Source organism: Rhopilema esculentum, chromosome 5 (assembly GCF_057945365.1).
Source record: "Rhopilema esculentum isolate cy_ngs chromosome 5, ASM5794536v1, whole genome shotgun sequence".
NCBI lineage: Eukaryota > Metazoa > Cnidaria > Scyphozoa > Rhizostomeae > Rhizostomatidae > Rhopilema > Rhopilema esculentum.
In genome coordinates this window covers 2,562,663-2,587,980 of record NC_142819.1, presented here as the reverse complement: position 1 = coordinate 2,587,980, position 25,318 = coordinate 2,562,663, and the positions used below count along the sequence as shown (strand labels likewise).

Below are 25,318 nucleotides of genomic sequence, written 5' to 3'. Positions count from 1 at the left end.
CAACCAACATCAACCAAATCTGGTGTTCAGGACCAACGAAGGTAGCTTTTATTAGCAACTTTTAAAATAAGGGGGTGCCAGGTATTTTGGCGTGATATATGTAAATAGAATGTAAAAAGCCGTTCTTTGTTCCAACCAGAAACTGACTTGATGAATAATTTTTGATTCTCTTATATGACCTCTTTTGTATGATGTTATATCCAAATAAAGTATTAGTTATAATCAAATGTCAGCAAAATTCGTGTTTCACTCTTCTTTTAAGTAGTCAATTTCTGTGAAATGGATGCTTCAAAAAGGTGACAATATCCATAAGAGGAGTGAAACTGCTACTTTATCTTCCTCATTTCCTGCTTCACTCTGTGACGCTCTTCACTCTTCAGTGCCAACCTTTTGTGCCCAGTTATCTCGAGGTACATTTTAGCCAGCTCCATAGAGGTGAAATTTCGCCAGCATTTCATAAAACTGCACTGGTATCTGCTGCCACCTTCTTCTGCAAGCCTTTTTGTACAGATGGACAGAGATGCTTGGACGTCCTCCAGTATTCAGAGATTCCAATGCCGAGGTCTCTGCCGACAAGAAGCCACATACAGAACACTGTAATGATTAGAGGCCTTCCAGTAGAAAGTTTTCTCAAAATGTTCAAGAAATTGCTATTAGATAGCTAAAAAATATTATACAAAGTACCGGCAAAATAATGCATACATTATCCACAGGCCTTTACTTTTTGTATTATTTTTGCTTCTCCTTATGTTTTGCATTTCATTTTGTTATCTTTCATTATCTTTCAGTTCTTGTTTTTTTAAAAAATATTGAATTTGATATTTATCAAATTTTTGCAAAATGAAATACTATTCTTAGCATTTTGACGTTTTACCAAATTTATTATGCTGTTAACTTGTAGCTTAAATGTTCTGTTTTATTTGATACAAATACGTCAACGACTCGAAAGCTCTTTAGAGTTATTTGCATATTTCTGTCAGCACTTTTTTATTACCTTTGATGTAACTTTCAATCATTTAACTTTTTCTTGATGATTCCATTTTTAAATAAAGTATCTTTATATTAATACAAATTTGCAATTAATTTCTGGAAATATGTACAGAATGAAATAAAAATGAAAATAGAATGAGAGAATGGGTGGCAGCAAACGGTGCAGCATTGAGGCAGACCACTGTGAGGCAAGAAACGACAGTGGAACGGTGCGGTAAGAAGGAACATTACCGGAATCATGTACCGGAGCAGCCTCTTGTAATGATAATAGAAAGCAACTCTGATGCAATCTACCAAGACCACGATGCTAAATATCAAGAAGATGTTCTGGGAGCTGTTGATCAAGATTCAATTGCTCAAAAGGACCAAGTTGATAACGTTAGAGCAGTGGTGCCTCGCTTTGCTAAAATCGCTGAAAAGAAAAAGTCTACATATTATTGCTATTTAAGTAAATTGGCGTTTAAGTACAATATTTCTTTTCCTATGGATCGTGCTTCTGGGTGAACCTTCCTAAGGGTGTGACTGAGTTTAATTTTATATCCAGAAACTGTTGGACTATATCAAAAGGTATCTTATATCACACTTTCACAGCAGGGGCGTTGTGACCGGAAGGGGGGGGGGGCAAGGGGGCCGTGGCCCCCTCTGCTTCCAAAATTTGACATATTTTCGGAAAAATCATTGTTCTGTCGGAAGATTCTCAAACTTGTGGTAAAAAGGATAAGTGAAACAAGCCTTTTAACGACATAAATTACTTGAACTAAAATACTTATCGTACTATCGAGAAGCAATTCACTTTTGTAAAGAAAATGCTAGATTTCCACATAAACAAAATATTTCTCAGGATTTACTGACTTCTGCCATAGAGTGATTTGCTGCTCGGATTTCGTCGTTTAAAACCCGAATCTTCAAGGGGCAAATTTGATTATGCAAATTTGCAATTTATATCTTCATTTGATATTGAAGACCGGGACAGTGCAAATTTTTGCCTATCGCCAGATTTGAAAATTTTGTCCCAGATTTGAAAATTTTGGCAGTTATGTTGCATCAGGTAAAACAGAGAAGAAGTCAATCAATACGATCGCTTTCTGCCAGTGGATATTCATTTTGAAAATAAAATTTTGTTAATAAAACTTGTTTCAAAGAATGCAATTTCTGGCGAACTTGAAGCATTATGATTATAAGAAGTTTTCCCCTTCGGAGGCAACCATGGTGCCGCCTCAGGTAGCAACTTTATTCAATTCCTTGTCCTAACCTACTGATCTATAGGTTTGCGATATGTATGAGATAAACAAAGCCAAGTTAAAAGTGCATTTTAAATATCTTTCGAGCTAGGGCAAAGGTTATTTGTTTTCTCTCCCCCCCCCCAAGACTAACATGAAATGCTTTTTTTTATTAAAATAAATCAGAGAAATTTTATCGGAAAATGTTTCTTTCTGGCCCCCTCTAGAATTCATTCACCGCGACGCCTCTGTGTGTAATGTTATAAAAAGTTTCTTTTTTGCTTTCTGAGAAAGTTCTGAAAATTCCTTATCTACTCAGCAGGCCCAGTACTGAGTTTTGAAACAGTTTCTTTTAAAGATATGTGCGGATCAGCAATCAGTGCAAAAATCATTAAATTTTGTTATGGCGGGAAATTTCAATTTGAAAGCAGTACCTGCAGAGCATGCGCAATATGTGTTTTTGAAGGCAAATAAAAATGGCCGTAGAAGGAATTTACCAGGTGGCAATTTATTGTTTAGGCTGATTATTGCGCGATCGCAGATGAAAGTGAGCAACTCGCTAGTGCAACTACAAATCATCCTAGATATAAAATATGTGGCCAGCAAGTGGAGTTTCTCCGGCTCCACCACAAATCGACCTATCTCATTTATCACAAGACGAAAGGGAGGTTATACAGTCAGTCATCGACCGTCAAAAAGCTTTAGACAATGAGATTTCGATGATAGAAAGGTAATGGACTCATATTCTTATTTGTCAACATCTGTATTTTGAATTTTGCCATAGAAGTTGTGAGTTTTCAAGCTGCTTTGTAAACTAAAGCACCCCTTTCTGTACCACTGAAAAGCACCAATCTCTCAACAAAGGGGCTATATTTTGGACATTTCTACCAACAATAGAGTGCCCCATCGTACAGTGCTGTCTTCAATACTTCAAAGAAATGCCTGCTCGCTCTAAACAGTTCGTTTTGCGTTGACCTGCCGAAGGAGTTTAAGAATCTTATTTACGTTTCTGGTGTTAAACAGTTTCAAACCCCAACCTAAGCTGATAAGATTTAGAGATAGTTGTACTTATCGCATGCACAGGCTTCCCTTGAAACTCGATTATAGTTGAAAGTTGCCATAACTTCACTTAGGCCAGCGTTAATACAAGAATACAATTGCTCACAGCTTTGTTTATTGTATACTATTCAGCTACTAATAACAAACTAGTCAGTCAGGAGGCAAGGCTTTCAAAGCTGGGCTTTCCTTTTTAATATCTTGATAATCTCTCAACACTGGTAGTAGTCTCTTTGAAAAAAATGTTGTCTAGCAACAAAATCCTTATTGATAAGAACATGCCTTCTGAACAACTTCCACTGTCTATTTAATCAAATTTCATCCATTGACACCAGCTTTTAAACGTGTTCCTCAATCTCACATCTAACCATTTAAAATTTTTAAATTCAATTTGATGCTAGTGCTATTTTTATGCCAATGTGAAAATGACTACAACATTGTTAATCAATAAATATAATGTGTTAATATATTGTGAAATGAAGAAACTATAATGAAAATAAACATTGTTTATAAAATGTAGAAATGAAGAAATGAAGAAATGAAGAAACTATAATGAAAATAAACATTGTTTATAAAATGAAGATTTCTTGCTAAAAAAGATCTCTTGCTAAATGATTCATATTAATTTTCAATCATTTTTTAAGATACTGTAAATAAGAAACTCTCATAATTTCTTCCTGAAAATTAAAAAATCTGTTATTTCACTTGAGCATATGCTACTCAATTATTTATCAACAAATAATCTTCAAAATCTTATGCTCAAGCATCAGTGAGAAAAGTGTCAATTACTTCATGAGATTACAAGAGTTACAAATTGTGATTTTTGATGCTCAAAAATTAATAGTGGACATTTCTAAATGTGTTTTAATAAATTTGTTTCATGATGATTTTACAAAGTATAGAATATATTAAAGCAAACTAATTATGTTTTAATTCTTGATTTTGAAAATAATTACATATGAATTTAAGAAGCTAAATTGAAATAGTAAGGCACATTTTCTTATAAAAATTATTGCAAATTTGAGGGTGTGTGGCATGTTCTCATCAATTTATCAAAAATGATAAAAATTAGAAAGGTGATATGACATAGAATAATAAATGTATCAATTCTGCTTTTTAACAGTTTTAATTGGCTTCTATTTGATTCTTTCACCAAACTTTGTTGCTTTAAGCATATTGGTGTAATTTCAATGAAAATATATGACTTTGAAAATCAATTAGCAACTTGTAATACTTTGAGAATCATGTCAAAAACCTGTACATATCAGTATCAAAAGTAATACAATCAGCAATGTTAATAATACAATTATAGAACTATAACCTTTTTCATTTTTCCTTAATAGAACTTTTTCCAATTAAACCTTTTTAAAACATATATCTTTGAATATAAATTGTTAGGTTGTCATAATCAATGCTACTTAAATTCTTCCTCAAATATGGTAGCATTTGTAGCAAAATATCTCTTCTAAGTTCAATGGATTCTTATATATTTATAAACTGTATGACCAGATCTATCATCAAGCTATTCTTCTGCCTTTAACATTACTCTACTTTATCGTTGAATTAAACTTTTAGCAATTACCCATGCTAAATTAATGCTAAATACTCTTTCAACTAAAAGTTTGATTTAAAGTAAACATTTGTAAATTGATAGATAAGGTTAAATTTTTAAAGTTTTATTTTTCAAAATTTCCAAATTACCATAATAACACTCAAAGTTTTAGGTAAAGTCGGTTTACCTAAGAAGTACATAAGTAAATCCTTTTGACACTTGGTTTTATTACTTAGTACTGTTCATTCTTCTGTAATGAATGAATTGTTTTCAATACATTTAAAGGGGCATTCACCTGTTTTAAATTGGTTCAATTTAATCGATTTGTTGTGCAAGTTGTATAACTTTATAAAGTAATAGATGTCAATAAGTGCTTAAATTTTGATATTTATCAGAGATCTTTGATTCAATTGGATAATAGGCAACCATATGCATGAAGCCCCACCTCATGAGTAGTAGCAGTCCCAAGGCTAAAAGAATAGGTGTATTGGCATCAACCATACCTAAAAGTGTTCATGAAAATATTGAGACAAATATATCTTCACATGGTAAAACCACCAAGAAAAGAGAATGGCACTACAATCTAAGGATAGAAACAGGGGAAATATCTTGCTTATTAAATTTTTCTTTTTTGCATACTTTTTTTAGTCTCACAAAAACATGTGAACTGTCATAAACATATAACCTGGAACAAACATGAAGAGATTGGCATCCTGGAAAAACCAGGGCCAAAGAGCCCTATGATTTGACAACATAAATTTTTAGTTTTTGAACCTTTTCACAACTTTATCCCACAGCTTCCCACAATTTAATAATAAAAATTATTCCAGTGCAAAAACATGTTGCAAACTTTGCATATTAATGTTTTAAAGATTGTTCATAAAAGTCTTAACTGATGGACAAAAGTGTGACAAAATTCTTTTGCCAGCAATAATATTCTTCACAGAAAAATTTTCAACTGGTGAAATATTTGACAACAAGAAAAATATTTGACTCATTGAAAATTGCCTTTTATTGACTCCATGTCACAAGGTATCAATTGAAGATTCAGAATATTTGTGTACATGCTGACTGTCTGCATGTCCACAGGTTCTTGTCCTGAGAACAACATTGTACCACCTCAAAAAATTGTTTGTGAGTCTTCAACCCAATCAAGTCAATTTAAGTTTTGTGTTCTGAATTCTTGAACAATAATTGACTATTGTTTGATCTATATAAAAAGAAACAAAATTGAATTGCAAAAAAACAATGTTTCCCTTATGATTGAAAAATGATTCATCAAATCAGTTGATATCAGTGGCTTTTTCCACTTGAAAAAGTTATTTTTAGTTATCCCAATTACTTTGACTTTGAAAATTATATCATGATATCAGGTTTATTTCATTATATCATGATATAGGTCAGGTTCCTTGCAGTTTCATTGGTCAAGTTCTACAGAAGCCAAAATCCTAATGTTAAAACTTGCATGAGTTGATGAATAAAACTTCAATTTAAAAATCAAAGTATGTAAAAAAGTAGTCACAGATAGGCTGGAAAATGCAAAACAAGAATAGAATATGGAAGCATCTGTGCCTTATTATATTCTTTTTAGTAACATTTTCAAATAGTATGCCTGCCAAAATTTTTTTGGCTGCTGGAGTCACAGAGCTATATACAATTTGAATAATTGATTACAAAGATTGAATAGGAAACTAAATCCTAACAATATCTTCATTTACAATTTTGTATTCATTACAGTCTAAATATTTTCTTCGTTTTTTTTCAGCAATATTTCAAAAGAGTTGTCAAGTTACCAGCTGAAGAGGGAAGCTAGAAGTAGGAATATTATTCCTGTTGAAACAGCAAAACCTACAAAACAAGAGAATGTTTGTGAAATTTGTAGAAGAATTGCTTTTAAAGACACAGCCCAAGGAAAGCCATGTAAATTTTGCAAAATGAAAGTTTGCGAAAACTGTGGTGAACAAGTGAAAACTCCTGCAAGTATAAAGGTCAGTGCAAAATTTTGATAAACTGTGTATATATTGTAACAGTACGTCCACATGCTTGCTGTTTGTTGAGGTTCTTTTGTTCTAAATGCTGTTATTTTCTGTTTATTAAACATGTCTGGTTGAGCTTTTCTTTGCTCACATAGAATCAATACTCTCATTTTCTCTTTCCACATGGTCATCCATAACAGCTTCCATAAGACATATCTATGTTAAAACTGTGAGGTGTTCCTGTTGAAAAACATTTACACTGATTTTGCAAAGTAGTATGTCAATATTTTGCAGAAAGTCAAGTTGAAAAATAAAAATTCCATCTGCTATTCAACTACATGACTATTTTTTATTGAAAATTTGAGCCTTCTTTGGAAGTTGGTTTTATCTTCAATTTTTGTAATATCTTGGAACTGGAAGTTAAAGATGTATCTTGTCTTTTTGAAATGGTTTTCTTTAGGTCTAATGTGCTTAGAGACCATCTCTTTGTAGTACTTTGGCAACCAGAGCAAGAGATGATTCCATAATAAATAAAAGTCTCAGTTGTAGACCCTAAACAACATATAATTTCTTTTTGCGTGTTGTACCCTTGGGATGTGGTCTTTTCTAGGAGGACTAGAAAAAGAGCAATGCATTTCTTGATTTCATTTGTTACTTTGACGTTCTACAAGGAAATAGAACGTTTTTGATAATCATTGAGGGAGCTGTAGACCCCGATTATATCGCATCTGATGGTCCTGATCAGAGAATGGTTATTTTGGACAGTCACAATTCAATTGTCAGTAAAAGGTCAATGAAGTAAGAAAAGTTTCAAAGCGTATTATCATAACTGAATCTCTGCAAGAAAGCTGAAAGTTTATAGATTTCGTTTAATTTGTAATCATTGAGGGAGCTGTAGACCCCCGATTATCTTGCTTCTGATGGTCCTGATCAGAGAATGGTTTTTTTGATCAGTCACATTTTGATTGTCAATATTTTCTCAATTTTATGACAGCATAAGGCATAAAATTAAGGTAAAAATGCTTGCTTTTTTCTGCCAAAAGAATTTTCATTTTCAGATAATGGCTCTAAAGCTTAACGGCTGATTCAGGATTGCATAAACGAGATGCCTTTGCCGTAAAGCCGGCTCTGACCGATCCCGTTGCAACGCGAGGCCTATCCATAGCTAACAGAACGGTTCCATTAGGTCTCGTGTAAACGTAACCTTAAGGCAATGAACTATTTTACTTTTGGTTTTTCCGAATGGTTGAAACATCGATGTCAGCCGAAGCTGATGTCATTGCTGGCATACCTGGGAGGCAGTATGTTTAAATATCGGTTGGTTAATGTTACTCCATCGAATTATCTATTATCCTTCATTTGATTTTTAGGAGCGATATAGCACATGTAAGGAAAAAGGGCACCATTATAATTTAAAACAAAAAACAAAACCAATTCAATGTTATTAGTATACTACAGAAGAAGAATACTAAATTGATACTGTAATATACACGAGCCAAAAAAAATACGGACTTATTCAGCTTTCACAAAATTTATAATTAGAAAATAAAAGCATCACAGAAATTACAATAACAGAAACAAGATGGCTATGTACTAAATAAACTGGAACAATATAATATAGCATGTGGATTGCGTTTCATTTTCCTCTCATTTCATAACTATTATTTTGACAGCATTTCTTCTCTCAGTGATAAGGTCGGCTTAGGGAGGTTACTATATATTTGTGCTTCCTTAATTTGTAGCATTAAATCCCCCCCAACGCTTCTTCGATTCACTTTTTTTGAAAATCATTTATTTGCAGGGTTTCATATGTATGTTTACAGCTATTTGTTTTATAAAGGTTACACAGGGCTCTCGGCACATTGTCATTATTATGTTTCATTCGATGCATTAGCTGGACAATCCTCAAGTGATACAGATCTCTTAGTTTTAGGAAGTTTGATTTCTTGTGTTGAACAACGATAGTCTTTAGAGAGTCAGGTCCTTTATATTCTTTGAGGATTTCTTTTGAGTCAGACCATAGGCCTCAATTCAGTAGCCTATTTTTGAATACACAAGATAATCATAAAGTGTTTTCAGACAGTCCTTAGTTTTGCAAACATGGATGAATATTTGATAATTCCATTTTTAATTTTCCAATATGCTTTTATGCCAAGATATTTAATCTCATCTACTTGCTCGAGAGGCTCCCCCATTTGGTATTGGGACAAACGCTTTCGTATTTAGTTTTTTGGGTGATTGATTAAATAAACAGTAGCTTTATGTCTTGTAAAATGTTTTGTACATCATTAAACATACAAAAACTCGGTTTTACAATTACTAATTGCAAGGATCTTAACTCCACCGAAGAACTTACTGAAATCATATAAAGTAAAATAATGTTTAAATGGTTAGCATCAATATATTTTGATTCTGTCTCTTTTTTGCCGTGCTTTTTTCTTATTTTTAACCCTTTTCCCTTTTACTTTGCCATCGTTCTATTTTTAGCCGTCTTTTTGTCATCTTTTGGCGGTTTTTGCCGTCTTTTTAGCTGTCTTTTTCCCTCCTTTTTTTCATCGTTTTCCATCTTTTGGGGATTTTTTGCCTTATTTTTAACCGTCTTTTTTGCCTTCTTTCTGCCTTCTTTTTCAACTCTTTTTACTCTTTTTTTGCCATCTTTTGTCTTTTTTCTTATCGCCTTTATCTTCTTTGTTTATTTACATTTTTATTTACATTTTTTAGCTGACTTTCTATCATATATCCTTCTTTTCGTATCCAAAGCTATTACCCATTATTTGTTTTTGTGTTTTTGTGCTTCTTTTGGATTTGCTTTTGTGACAACTTTTTAATGAACCTTCGTTTCCACATCTACCTACGCTGTATGGCTAGTCTTTTGGTACCTTTGGCTAGTACTTAAGTTTATTTGTCTTTTTGAATGATATCTCTTCATTTTGTCTGTGCATGTTCTTTGATGTCCAATTTTTGTAACACCTTCTTCCCCTTTTCTGTCAATTGTTGTCAGGGATTTGAGAGCTTTGCTATGTCATTTGGGTGCCAAGTGAAATCAGCATCGAGCGACTAATTGTCAGTTGTCTAAATCTGTGTCTTATATGAAATGTCTCCTTTATTGCAGGTTCCTTCTATCATACTGGTTTAAATGCTTCTTGTACTCTTTCTAGATAACATTCTATGACCTCTTTTTAATGTGATAAACACACAACATATTTTAGATAACACTCTGTGACCTCATTTCAATGTGATAAACACAGAGCATATTTTGAAGCATGTCATCAGATTGCCTGTTAATGCAAACATCAATCAGAAGCATTTAGTGTGTCATGGCCTTGTTTCTTGCTCTTGTTTCAATTTAAACCAGTCAGAGTTCACTCATCTCTAAGAATTCGTGCCTTATCATGATATTCTTGAACGTTATCGTGTATTGATAAATGAGTCAAGCAGTCCATCGTAAGCAGTGAAAACATATCCATATATATGCATCTAATATGATTCAGACCAGTTTGTCATCAGGACCTGTGACTCAGACTTTATTCCTTAAAGCCACCTGACGTAACATGCCCGAAGAATAGCATCAACCATTTTAATAGGAGTAATCTTGTCATCTAACAGATGCTTCACTAGCTTTGAAAGCCTTTGTAGTGTTTACCAGATGCCAATTTTCCGAAGGCCGTTGGTTGAATACGAGCCAGAGTTTTGAAGAACGTGTTGCTTAGCTCCTTGCAGAGCATTTCAAAGACGGTTTAAGGTGATGAAAATGCGGTTGAACCAACAATGAAAGATGCAGTTTAATATGAAGAATGACCTGCAATCGATCGGTTGATTTGTAATGTGTGCCTATGTGTTTATAAGCTGTGTTTATAATAGGCCTGGTTAAGTCCTTCAAAGACACCTCTGCAGCAGTCTTTCGCAGTGCACTTTGATCGACAAATCACGGCTTATAAATTGAAGACTAGGGCAACGCAATTGATGCTTTTGCCGATTATTTTTTTATTCTTGGTATGTATGCTCGTATGAGGATTTTTTGCAGAACTTGTAGCATTTAAGCTGAAAAGAAGTTGTTTATTTTGAAGTCTGTTAAAGGACGCTTGTCTTGTTTAGTTTGTTCCTAGCATCTTCTCATTGGTGACTTGAAAAGCTGTGCGATTAAGTCCAAGGCTGTTTTGACCAATCTTTTATAATCGCTTTTCAAAGCCGTTGCTACGATATCTGTACCCAAACGTCTCAGCATGGTATTAGAGAGAAAATTAGGTATCTGTATTTGCTTATATACTTGCAGCGTAAACTTTTTTTTAACATTGCAAAAATCACAGGATATCTGACTCTAGAGCTGTTTAACGATAGCTAAAATAACAATGCTCTACCCCATATTAAATCCTAATGCATTGTTTGCAATTGGATCTTATGTATTATTTGAATTTAAGCTACTTTGTGATTGATGCAATACACTGGATGTGTAAGTTTATATGTAATATCATCATGCCTTTTTTTAATTCTCTAACTTTCTCTATTGAAGGGTATTCATACAAAATAGTTATTGGAAATTTAATTGCAGTTGTCATGCTATAATTCAAAACTTAGGATTAAGGGGCGAGTGATACCAATTTAGGCCTAACCAACTTTCGTATTTTCAAGTGTTTTGCCTTCTGTTGTAAGCTTACTGGATGGATAAGTGTCACCTTAACTGTTCGGGCTTTTGATCAACAGATCATTGAATCAATTATTTATGAGGGATCTCGTGTTCCTCTTCATTTACCGTATCCTTAATTCAACTAGCAGGTCTTTTTGTCTGGCTAGTATTTTACAAAACAATGTTTTACTTTGTTTTCCAAAGGGTTTATGAACCTCGTAATTAATTTTTGAATCAGGGAAGTAAGAAACTCATCAAATGGCTTGTTTTCAACTGCTTTTCCCAGAGTCTTTGCACTGTTAACTAAAAGTTTCTGCATCTTTTCGTTTTACTCTTTAACGGCTAGAGTGCCTTGTTGCTAAAACTCACGGATTTTCACCACTACGCTCATTTTTGGTACACTTGATTGATAGATCAGCCTTTTCGCCAGTATCATATTTAAACATCATTCTTTATGTACCCTTTTCAATCGCGATCCTTCAAGCTCGTCACCTCTCTAATAAGCAAAGATTTACACAAGCGCGCTCATCTCTCTTTCACTGCTATCACTGTGTTTGTTTTAGCGAAAAGGATTATGAAAATACACGCCAGTTTTTCTAGAACGTTGTTTTCCTTGTTAATCATGTTATGAAAATAATGCGATATTGTGTGATTATACAATTGTCTTAAGTCTTTTCAATATCCACGAAGGCTTCCAATCTCATAATTTTCGAAGGTTCTTATCCTTAAAGACTTAACGCTTTTTCGTCAATTGCTCCTAGTTTTGCAATTTTATCACCACATTTATCTTCAACTCTAATGTTAAAAGGGCTGGTATCTACGATGGGTGATTACTCGCTCTACACATGTTTGCAGATATTCCCAAAACGTATTAATGAAGCACTCATATGGCGATAGTTCAAATCTGCTGCAAGCTTTATCTGCATATTGTACTCCGTATTTCATGATAGATGAAATTCGTTGATAAGCTTTACCACCCAACAGTTTTTTGATTGAAGTTTTTGAATCAAACCAGGTGTCAGGTGCACCTGCCATGCATCTTGATAAACCAGAAACTTTCATCTTGCGTCGTCCCCCATCGCTGGATAATGGTTTTTATCCTCCTGTTCTACCAACAGTTCAATTCGAAAAAATGTTTACAAATATATCGCTGCAGATAAATGGTCGCTTACTCTAGTAGCTCTCTGGTTACAAATATATCGAAAGGTTTCTCACTCTATTAGTATTCAGGTTACCAGCGCTTGAGAACACCGTGATTGTAACATACGGATCAACGATGCCGTTTCGCACACATTGAAGAGGGTTTTGCAAAAAGAGTGCTTTACTTGCTTTTAGGTTCCTTATTAGTTGCTACTTAGTGGAAGTACCAAAGCGAACATATGTCTTTGATTTTGTCTGTATTTCTATCTGAGAAAGAGGAGAGTTAAAATGCGTCTTTAGATTGAAGGTATTTTGCACTTAGTTTGTATTTGATAAAGCAATGCGTCGATTGTTTTTTACAAGCATTGGCAAACGCATGCCAAAGGCTCTGGTAATTTTTACCAATGCCTGAGACATGCATGCTCCTTGCACTGTTGGTATTGTCCTATCCATTAATTGTTAAAAACAAATATTTAGATCTAATCTCGCTGACCAATATCAAAGTAGATCTCATTTATATAAATAATTTCTTTATAACATACATCGAATATACAAAATTACTTATATCATACACTGAATGCATTTATAAGTATCCTTCATTGCAAATATTTGATTGTAGAATTCATTTGTACGTTGTTTTGATTTTGAGGATGTTTCTTTGCATCAGACATGCGTAGATAAACAGACATAAAGTTTTCAAAGTATATTTTCTTCAAGTATTGTCCATAAAATGAAATTCCTTTTCTTGAAAAAGTTTTAAAATTTATTTCTTGAAAAAGCTATATTTTTTTATTTACCTAACATAAAACCTTGTAAATCTGCAATTGCAGCTTTTAAACATGGTCTTCCTCTTATAAACATTCACATCGTCAGTTACTGCAGCTGGTCTGTGAATTAGACTGGAAGTTCCTAATGTGCTAGATTTAACAAATGTAACACAATAAATTTTACGATCTTTAGGCCAAGGATAACGCAGGCGAGAAACACCAGCAACTTATTCTAAGGATTTCAAAAGGCGATCTTTGCATCCAGGCAACCATTTATCATGGATTGAAAATGACTACTGCGATCTTCTCGTTACAATGTATCTATATATAGTTTTGCATGGCCTAATCAATGCATGCTTTGCATAGATATCAAACAAATAAAGCGAATACAAACATCTGCAATCGTTGCATCCAAGTTGCTGTCAACACTGTCAGATTATTACATTCAGTTCGTTAGTTGTTTTCATTTCAAATAAACGCGTTTCAGATAAGAAACTGATGTATTTAATTGTCTTCTTCATCTGGCATGATTCATATCACTTAAAGTAAACATTATTATCTCGCTATAAGAGATTTGAACATATTTCACTTGCTTTACAGTCACCAAGATCTTTCTTTAGTCTGGTTCAAGATCTCAAAGCGATAACAACAGGAGTAGAAGTGAGTTTGTTTTGACGTTTGTTTTTTTCAAAATGTTGCAGATACTTCCAATACACGTTGTTAAGTCCTGTTTGAAATGACTGTTATAAACAGAAGCAAAGGCATTTAATGGCGTTTTTTCATCTGACTTTGATGCCCCAAGAGCCACTGGACTGCGTTTCTGGAAACGATTTGTTGCTTGATATTTCATTGCATATTGACCATTTTTATTATTCTTGTTAGCTTTACCTTTGGTTATCAGTCTTATTTACAGCATCAAAGCATCGTGGGCATTCTGCGCCTCTTAGAGTTATCAATTGTTTCCTTCATCAGTTACTTGAAAGCTCTCATTATTTTGTTGCATTTCCTTTTAATTGTATCATTTTTAAGAATATATGATCATTCTGTTTGTAGCAATCCGTAAGCTCATGCTTGAATGCCAAAACTTATCCCCCTTAAATCATTGTGTATTAATGTAGCATTTCTAGCTAAATTTTCATAAAAGCATCCTTTTTTCCATCAAACGTTTACGTTTCGACTCCAAGTGCATAAAAACGTTTCACTTGTGGTCGAAGATAGCACAGTATTGCAGAGTTCCCAAGTTCTTTGATAAATAATTTAGAAAACTGTTTTCTCATCAGGTCTTTTGGCTGTGCCTGATCTGCAAGAAAAAGCAAGAACTGTTAGCAAAGACTGGATCGTGGTTTCACGGGAAAACAGGACAGGAGCCTAATACTGTACGCGAAATAGAAGCGGAACTAAGTACACCTATACACTCACCTAGCATTAAAAAAGACAAATTACTAGATTCCAGATCGGAGAAGTTATCGTTATCTCCCATAGCATTTAGAAGAAATCAGCCGGGATATGACCCGACTCGGGTGTCTAGACTTACCGGTTTTAGTGGAGAGTCAAGCCCAGAGATAACAAAACCGATTTTAATCCGGGCGAAATCATTAGAATCTTGTGACGTATCACCATCGAGGAAAGGAAGAAAAGATTATAAATCGGACAATAGTGACTGCAGTAGTGTATCTGTGGATAGCCAATCTAGAAAGAAAACTGTAACTTTTGGTAAGAATGACGTCATCCAAACGCGTATAGAATACATTGAAAGTATGGAACGAAATACAATCGTTACAGCGGATACTACACGACGTGATGGTACTCAACACATTGAGGTAAGATATGTTGTCTAATACAATACCCTTGAAGATTGCTGTCAGCAGACTGCTTTACAGTGCTTGATGCCGTATAGGTAGAACTACACACGCTCTTGTGTATAGAACGATTCTAAGTTGCATCTTTTAACGTGATCATCAGGCTACGGTCCGTACTAGACGCTGCCTGAAGAACAGGTACCCGATCAGCGAAGTTAGAATGAACCTCGGAGTTGCAAATTAGAACTGTCTTGTTCTACACACGAGAGCGCAATGCAATAGTCAAATATACAGTCAATATTATGATGGATCTGGACGAGCACCGAAGCTTTTTGTATCAAGGAACTGTGCGAATTTTCAATCTACTATCGCCGCTGTACTTGCATATGTGTCTCGAAACATTATTGAACGTCTTATCTTGAAATCCGACTGTTTGTTCACATATCTTGCAAACAAGATTTTACGTTGATTGATAATTTCCTCAGTTGAATGCTAATGTTTGTACCTGCACGTTGGTGTGCCAAAAAGGGCGATTCAGTTTGGATCTTTTGAGAGTCCTACTTAATTTTTATCATTTAACAACTAGTATTTAACAACTAGTATCAAGGGACAAAATATTATTTTTCATTTCCTTGTTTGAACTCGAGGTTTCCCAAGAAAATTTCTCGTGAATGAAGTTTAGGTTATGTTTTGAAATTTGAAACTCGTAAATATTCAATGTTATTGAAGGCAAACATGAAACATATAGATAGAAGATATAATTAAATTCTTGTCTGCATCTTTATGCAAATACATTTTTCGTGACAGGTTAAAATCATTATATGCGCGATAAAGAGATTTTGTGAGATTAAATATTTTCCTTTGGTTTTCTCTGGCCAATGATCAAATGATCACATGAAAGATAACGGCTCATTTAGTTCAATAATCGCTTTGACATATTTACCCCTTTTGAACATATTAAAATGAGTCAATAAGAATCTGACTGCATTCTGTCTGCGATGCATTTGAATGGCAGCCCACTTTTGTAAATTTTATAACAAAGATGTTGTACAATTCTGTTTGCAAATTGATGTGATGAAAATGAATTTTTGAACGCTCTGGTGTAAAGAATTTTTGAATATATTTTTAAAAGCTCATGCTGTTTGGTGGGTAGAACGCAGATTGCCCTCCTCTTTTTATAGAGCTTGGCTTGACGTCCTTGCCTGTTTTTTATTTGTCCGAATTGCTGATTTTTTGCAACGATTCTTGAAAAAGCAGTTCTGGAACTGATGTTATCACTTATGTTATCATCACCAATCTCAATTTTTCACAAGATTCATTTTGTGCAATGGTGCCGGTTGTAGGGTTGATTTTATTTGGCATTACATCTACAGCTTATCCTAAAGTTGTCTGATGATCATATTAACCGTGAAACTCAGAGTAGCAACTTACAACCGTTCTGTTCTATACACCAAATAGCGTGTACAGCTCTGCCGTTACGGGATAGAGCACTTTATGACAGACCGGTAAACTGTAATTTTCATTACCCATGACTTGTATATAAGTCAACCAAATGCGTATAGCTGAAACGATCTTATGGTATTCGCTTTTCACTCGATTGCTATCTTTTACAGCCCGTCATCCAGATGAAATGGTCACCACCAGACATTGACAACAGATGCATAGGCGATATACTAATTTCATTCAGCCCAGATGGAAACAAAGCCTACCCAGGTAGACAATGCAATTTTTCATAACTAATTTATAAGACATCACTATTCTGAACTATGCCATTCAGGTGCTGCTGTACGTCACCAACTACATGGTGATGGAAACTTTCTCTAGGCCAGCCTACGCTAGCTAGGTATGTGGAAAGATCTCTGCATCAAAGTACTTGAAATCAACCGGGATGAGCATGGGTCTCCTTGAGGAACCTTTCAATGATTCTGATTGGTCAAAATTGTCCTGCCCACTGGCAAACAACCAATCAAAGTACCGAGTTCTTTGGTGACCTGTTCAGAAACAGTCTCAAATTTATAGTTAAAGAATACCAAGCTTACAGGTGTCTGCAAACACTATTCCGTAACTTTCAGCGTTTACAAAACTTTCCATAATGAAAGAAATACTTTATTTTTTGGAAGCGAAAATTTGTGTAATTTTGGGTGTTTTTCATATTCAAAAAGTATTAAAGGTATTTGCGCAACTGGAATGCTTAGCAGCAGCTATCTTGAGAAACTGATTGTGTTTTATATTTTCATGCAGTACGATATTAGGCCAGTTTTGAAAATAGAGTCACAAAGCATGCCGGTTGCCCAAGAGCCTTTAAGTGAAAAATCTGCAGTTAATTAAAATTTTTTGCAAAGATCTAAGTCATGGCCATGTGATTTTAGAAGAACAGGCTTACTTCGTTTTAGAAACTAAAATTTGTGTTTTAGTCGTAATGATCACACTTGAAAGTATAAAGTTTTTTACACAAAACACATGCACGCGAATTTTGTCAAAACATCTTCTCACGAATTTAATGCAAAACAAGTTCAAGCCAATTAAATGCAAATCACGTTCACACGAATTAAGTTCCAAAATAGTTCATGCCAATAAAATCAAAAACACGCTCACGCAAATTTATTGCAAAACACGTTCACACGGATGAAATGCAAAATAGATTCACGCCAATTAGATGCAAAAGAAGTTAATGCCAATTAAATGCAAAACACCATTTAATGCACAACACGTTCACGCCAATTTATTGCGAAACAAGCTCCCACTTTCTTGAGAATCTAGTGCAAAACACGTTCGTGCCAATTTAGTGCAAAAAAGTTCACACCAATTAAATGCAAAACACGTTCACGCCAATTTAGTGCAAAACACGTTCTCTCGTATTTTTAGCGCTGGACTTTAATTTAAGACAACTTTATATTCTACTGTTTGTACATCCTTCCTTTTTTAAAAGATGCCCACTTTCTTGAGAATCTGCCTAATTATACAAGAAAGAATTAAATTTTGGACGACAACAAGCAATCTAACAGTTATTGCATAATGACTACAACTGTAGGGTCGTTTAGCTCGGCGTTGTGTTGAAGATTCAAACACACATTATTTCTAGAAACATCAGTTGTATTGGTCATTCTTAGCTGTATGGGTCAGTCAAATATCCAAGAATTGCAGAACGAGTTTGCCGTGTAAGATAAAGGAACGAACAAGCTTGTAGGGTGTTTTGGCCTATACATCTTATTACGAAATTCAAGCTAAATTACAGAAAGACTTTATATCATATTCCATATAATGTTTCAATGACATGATTTTAAGTGATTACTGATCTCTTTTACTGATTCATGCCATTATCTGGTTCAATTTTTGAGAACGCAAATTTCAAGATAAAATATTTTCAAAGCTACTGTGCCGTCTTCGTTTTTCTTTTCAATTTGCTAATGTTGCAGCTGCCCCATATTGTATTCAAATTTCCCTTGTTTTGGCTTTAACTCCGTCTAGTTTACAGTTTCCAGCAGCTCGATGATTTATTAGCGTCGTACTCAATCCGATTCCTTTAGAATGGCAAATTAATAGTTTGAGGTATGTTTGATAATAGGCTGATAACGAGGATCTCCTACTCATATCTCGACGCAATATTTGCGTGTTATTAAAGGTTTTCCGATCGTTTAAAGTCGTTTCCTTCACCGTTATCTCATAGCGTTTAAGTTCTTCATGCACAACTTTTTTTTGGATTTACATCGCCATTGGCAAAGCAAGGTCTGAAATGAAGGCCGAAATCGAGTTTTAATATGGCTCCTTGTCTTCCTTTTTCCATACCTCATCAGCCTTTCTCTAAACAAGTATATAAATAACTGTTGAAAACATTGATATGAAAAATACCCATTATTTTGAAAGTCGATGTTTTATAGCCACGCCGGATATTGGCAAGTAATAATTTATACTTTTTTCTGACTTGTTTGAATTTAAACATTAAACCAATGTTCATAGCGCAGATGTGAGCTCGACAAAAGAATTCCCTTCTCAGCTTTTTTAGTCTTGTCGACAAAGTAAGTGTCTGTGTAGGTAACAGGATTGAAGGCGACCAGACAGTGATCTGTCTTCTTTGTAAAAACCGCAGATGATTCTTTGAAACGCGTTTTCTACAATAAACAATTTCCAATTGAAAAAGCCTCCCAAACATCTTCAAAAATCGACCAATTATTAAACAGGACATCCTTTCCGCTGCATAATCTTTATATGCATCCGTTTCTGCAAGTTTGTTTTTCAGCTTTGAAAAATGAGTTATTTGTATACGATACGAGGGTTTTTGTCTCTAAATTATATTCGAAAATTCGTCTTAGATTACTGTACAGCGCTTGGCTTCAAGGTTGTTGGCGGGCGGAAGAACGAAGATGGCAAGCAAGTAGCTATTATAACTGATGTTGTTCCGAACAGCATCGCAGAGAAAAGTATCAAACTCATGGTTGGTAAGTAAAGATAAATTTATATCATCAGTCGTTCTTAAAAGTGTTAAGATAGATATGACACCAAATATCTTATTATTGACTCGCTAGACACGAGCAATGAGAAAATAACGAACGGTAGCAGAAACTAAATTTAAGGAGCAAGCATGAAGTATTGCGTTGTATAAAGGTTTCAGATTATTCATTTTCCTATTTGAATTACTGTTTACATAAATAGTAATTTAAAATAATGAAGCAGCAGAAAATTTGAAAAGGGGATCTTTCTTGTGTCCTTACTATGGCCTAATATTTAATTGCGATAAACTCTTTTAGCAACATTGTTCCGTGGCTTCTTTAGATGTTTTTGCAAATTTGGTTATCGTAATTAATTTTTATGTCAACACCAATCTTTATCCACTCATTGTGATCCCAAGGATAATCTTGATAAGATTTTTAACAATCAAATTTAAATTTGTTTTGATAAGAGGATCTTAACCACCCATTATCGCTAAAAATCAAGCTTTTAGCAGCGTCGATAAGTGATAATCTTGGCATCGCTTTGTGCAATATTTTTAAGTTGCTGTGGCTAAGAAAGCTTCTAAAGCTGTATATTTAGATATTCTTCATTTAGATATTCAGATATTCTCGAAGGGAAACTAGTGGTAGCACCTTTAGAGAAAGGGCAGAAGGGTAACTACTGGTAGCACCTTTAGAGAAAGGGCAGAAGGGAAACTAGTGGTAGCACCTTTAGCGAAAGGGCAGAAGGAAAACTAATCACAGCACCTTTGATGTTTCTTCTACGTGGCAACAGCATTTGTCGATTGATAAACTTCGTTTTAGGAACAGGCGATAGGCTCTTACAGATTTGATAGTACTGTCTCAATTTTTTGCTGCGATAAACAACAATTGCTATCTGCAATCTGCTAGGAAGAGCTACATGTTTGTCTTGAGTGAGCTTCTTCGCCCATGACCAACGTGATCAGCTAAGAATGCATTCGCGCATACGCTTGCAAAAAACGTTGAATTCCAACGAATACTGCAGTTTCCTATTTCTGTTTCCTATTTCATATTTCTACTTTAGTAACGCTACAAAATCACGAGACAGTCTTGAAAAAAAGGTATTTCGATGCAAAAGTAATTTAGTCCAGCCTCAAACAAACGAAACACATGAAAAATACTTTATAAATAATGGTAAAAGCCGAAGAAAAATAATACCAAAGTTTTTTGCGAATTCAAATCAAATAGAAGTACTTAAAATGTTACAATCACGCTCTCCTTCTTGCCTTGTGAGCTAAGAATCTGTTCAACCTCGCATTTTGCATAGGGGAACATGACAGCAAGGTGTATATTGGTTAAGCAGGAAAAATGCATTACATTTATCAGACGTATGACCCGTTGCCTTATGTTAACATTAAGCTTGATCTTCTTTACTGACGTTCGAGTAAGGATGCTGACGAGGCGACCCAGGATCAACAAGGCGCCAGAATAAAAACCAAGAAATTTTCTTCTGTGACGTCATATTAGAAAATTGATATTTCGTCTGGCTCGGTGCCTGGCATGATTGAAGTTGGCAGTTTGGTTTTAGGTGTGATGTCTAGTGGTTGGTGGGTTGTTATGGGTAGGGGAGTCACTACACCACACCTCCTGTTCTTTCTTATTTCTGCAGCTTTTTGCGGCTTTTGTTTTTCTTTGATTTGTACAAAGCATTGTGTCTGGAACCCATTGCTTTTTGCTTGAATTTCGTAAGTCATTCCTGAAGACTAAAGCATTCAAAACATTGACGATTGCATATGTTTCTATCGAAGAATAGTTACAAAATCTAGATAAAAAATTGTGATAAATGAGGATCCAACCAGTGGTTTATTCAAAGGTGTTGCGTCTGATCAAATTACGCTCAATAAAAGAAACTCTGAAATTGGTGTTTTATTTTGTATCAAACAGTTTAATACTCAATTATGTTAAAACGTCTGCAGTCTTCTTTATTCTAAGAACAAATTTTATCAGGACAGCGATTTTCCCAATAATAAGAACATCGTAAGAACATGTCCGGCTTAAGATGAAGTATTAGAAGAAAAATTGTTTTTCGGAAATTTCATCTTATGTTGACAAAACAGAACAGATTAGAGCAACTTAACAACCGTGCTACTTAAAATGCAATAGAAACTTGCCTTAAAAATATTTCAATATATGTACCAGATATAGAAGAATCAATGTTGAAAAGAAAATGATATTAAACACCCAACGCGGGACTCGACTCCTCTTAACGCGGGACTCCTGCAGGAAAAGTCTATTGAAGAACATCAAAAGTTGTCTGGTTCTAATAAAAAAGAGTATAACACTTATCAGTTTAAGATCATCAGTCGTTGAAGATTTGAAACATTATTCGTGTTGAGCTGTTCATAAGTGAGGGTTGTTTTCTTCTTTTGCTGGAGCTGTTTACCTTGCATGGTCGTGATAATCTATCAAATAAAGAATAACTAATTATACAAATAAATAAAGTAATAAATAAGCAATTAGATAAATTGTTTTGAATGACTTTTTACACAATACATGTCAATATCGTGCTCAGTTTGTGCAAATTCTGTGTTTTTCTAACGCATGAAAATTCTCCGAAAAGCAGCAGATATTTGCATTGGTCTCTGAAGCTTTGCGAAATTCGCCAGACATATCTTTCACGGGCTTAATCGGCATCGATAAACATGAAAGGAAACCTCTTTGTTTCTCAAGCACCTTTTAGTGTTTTGAATAATGGACTACTATTTTCGACAAAGGAGTCCTTCTGCGCCTTTGAATAATCATTATAAGTGTTGCAATTACTGGGAATAAGATCATAACAGGAATAAAAATGTAGAACCGTGTTGCTATTTGCTTTAATTTCGGTGGTTGTTTGGCAGCGTTACCTGTCGTTTATGGCTAATATTTGAGTTCTAGTTTGATATTCGGATCAGTACAAGGTATATTTATTTCATTACAGATCAACAGATTTTTTAACTTTTCTATGCAGTTCTATTTTTTCCTCGTGAACATGGATTGCGATCAACATTGAAGACTTTGTTGTTTCAATCTGTTGTTATGATAAAGTTTTGTCTACTAAATTTTATTTTGGGTATCTTTCCTTCACTATCTCAGGAAGGCTTTAGTGCGACTGAAACTGCTTCTTTGAAATGCCAATACTTCCAGTGCAATGGCTAAAGGTTTAATGATAAAAGCAGCAGTAGATGAATGCTTTTAGTTGATAATATGTTTTGTTCAATTAGACCTGAATAATGGTCCTGTATTGAGATTCGGACGGCCTCTCTAACCTTGTTTCTTAATTTCTCATATAGAGGCCAATGTTCTGGCTTCCGCCTGGCATCCTTTTTCGCTTTGTTCCTTCTCATTATCAGATACCCTTGAAATTAGATTTTGATAAAAATTAAATAACATTTTGTGTTCGATTAATTTAGTGTAATCATTGACGATCGTTAGATCCGCATTATGTAGCTATCTGCTCTTTATTGTTATGCAGTTTTTGCTTTATCATTTTAAGTATCACAAAACATTATGATTCGATTCATAAATTCTGGAACAATTCATAAAAAATTTCCTAGTTTGATGTCCAGTTATTTATAACTCTTTCCTTTGAACGTCAGAATCCTCACAATTCTTGTCTAAAATTTTTTTGTGTAACGTACTTTTGTCCGTTCGTCTTGGCCAGGTGACGAAATTCTTGACTGGAACGAAATTTCATTTGTCGACTGCAGCGACGAAGAAGTGCAAGATATAATTGCGATGGATGACTCATGTGATCTACATCTTGTCATTAACAGAGACAGGTATCGTTCAATTTATGACGTCATAGCTTAATTGCCTCCTGAAGCTATAAAATTTGTCATCAAAAGAGCATTGATGCTTGTGTAAGGGCTTGGGCGCACCAGCACTATCTATCTATCTATCTATCTATCTATCTATCTATCTATCTATCTATCTATCTATCTATCTATCTATCTATCTATCTATCTATCTATCTATCTATCTATCTATCTATCTATCTATCTATCTATCTATCTATCTATCTATCTATCTATCTATCTATCTATCTATCTATCTATCTATCTATCTATCTATCTATCTATCTATCTATCTATCTATCTATCTATCTATCTATCTATCTATCTATCTATCTATCTATCTATCTATCTATCTATCTATCTATCTATCTATCTATCTATCTATCTATCTATCTATCTATCTATCTAACTGTAGTTGCATTTTCCTGTAGGGCAAACATGGAGATCCAGGCTTCTGGTAACCCTTCATTGCTGCGAAGTGAAAATGGCTATCCTGCTGGCCAACAGATTATTCCAAATGCGACACAGATTCCCGTTGCAAGCGCTGTAAGCATCACGGGTCCCTCGCGTTTTCGCGAAAGTCCACAGAGCTCTCTCCTTGGTTCAAGTAGTTCATCACATGGCAGCCCCATTTCAGTTCAGAACGATCTCACTTCGCCACAGTCGCAATATGCTTATAGACCTTCCCCTGCGCAAGTCACTCCGGAGCATCAAAGATATGTTAATCAGGGTAGGTCTTATTACCTGGCAGTAGCTTTTGTTATTCGAGACTTTGTTCATCCTGATCACTATTAAAGGCAGTCTGTCCCCTGATTGGCTAATTTGAACAATTGGTCTTCCTGCCTTAACGGATTACGCTGCTCGCTTTGGCTGGCCTAGCTGCTGTAGTGGACAACATTTGAAACTGAGAGCAAAAGGCTATCGGAAATGGCAAGAAGATTCAATTACTGGAATTGAATGATGATAATGGAAGCATTTCTTTTCCTTGTTGACACATCTGTCGCAAAAACCAAACAGGGAACCAAATTTTTCTAGCCACAGCTTCACTACAACGGGAACACGGCCATTTGATTCATAACCTCTGGAATCAAAGTTTTCTCTAATTGGTTTAAATCATTCAATAATCGATCAAGCTCAATGGTGCGTGAATTTCACTCCCGTGAAAATATAGTTGACAACAATAGACAGACTGCCTTCAAAATGGTTACATGTTTTTTTCGAATATTTACTTTTATTTAGTAGCAACTCTATTACGGTGTGGATTTATAGTCTTTTAGGTTTAATTTTACAAACTAACAGAACAGTTTGCAATAGTTTCTCTATTAAAAACCTGTGTTTTTCTTTGTTATTCGTTTGTATCTATTATTAACACATAATATTTGGTTCCAGATGAAAGAAATTTCTCAAGTGATGAGGAAGAGCTTGGCCTGCCTTTCCAGCGGGCATCATTGCATCACCCTCAGCGAAGGGTACGTTTTATTCTTTCGCTCTATTCTGTTTTCCATTCTTTATTCCAATGTCTCAAAATACGTCACAGGTGTTGCCATACTCTTTCACCAATAGTGTTTTCTACTAAGCGTGTGACCGTCCCTGATTCTTCTTGGTAAAGCTTTTCTCTTTGAGAAATATGAATTCGAAGTTTTCTTCTTTTAAGAAACATTTCTAAAAAAATTCACATTATATTATACCAGGTTATCCCCATTAAGGGGTTTTTTGGTCTCTGGACTTAAACAGTGCTACCGATTTTCCAGTCCTAAAGCCTTCTTCCGTTTTTGCCAAATTTAACCTTCGATTTTTCCTTCCTCGATAAAGGCCTTTATAGCAATAGATTAGAATTAGTAGCTTATTTTTTTATTAGCCTGCCAAGCTTTTGCCAAATAAGTTAAAATATTCATATTGGGCAATAATCCTGAGATGAATAATAGAATTTGATGTATGCAAAAAGCTTTGCA

General features: G+C 34.6%; 1 protein-coding gene across 6 annotated transcripts in view; it reads left to right on the top strand.

Moving 5' to 3' along the window:
* The first annotated feature begins 2,665 nt into the window (after positions 1-2,665).
* The window catches only part of LOC135690099 (regulating synaptic membrane exocytosis protein 1), a 36,708-nt gene continuing 14,055 nt past the window's right edge, over positions 2,666-25,318 (top strand). For 5 of the 6 annotated variants that reach the window (XM_065207566.2, XM_065207564.2, XM_065207565.2 and 2 more), the window contains exons 1-9: positions 2,666-2,940; positions 6,584-6,806; positions 13,926-13,985; positions 14,606-15,145; positions 16,738-16,837; positions 19,435-19,560; positions 23,234-23,351; positions 23,798-24,096; positions 24,756-24,835. In XM_065207566.2, coding sequence (XP_065063638.2) covers positions 2,804-2,940; positions 6,584-6,806; positions 13,926-13,985; positions 14,606-15,145; positions 16,738-16,837; positions 19,435-19,560; positions 23,234-23,351; positions 23,798-24,096; positions 24,756-24,835 — 1,683 coding nt within the window. In that variant the 5' untranslated portion in view covers positions 2,666-2,803. The other variant, XM_065207567.2, reaches the window with a different exon arrangement.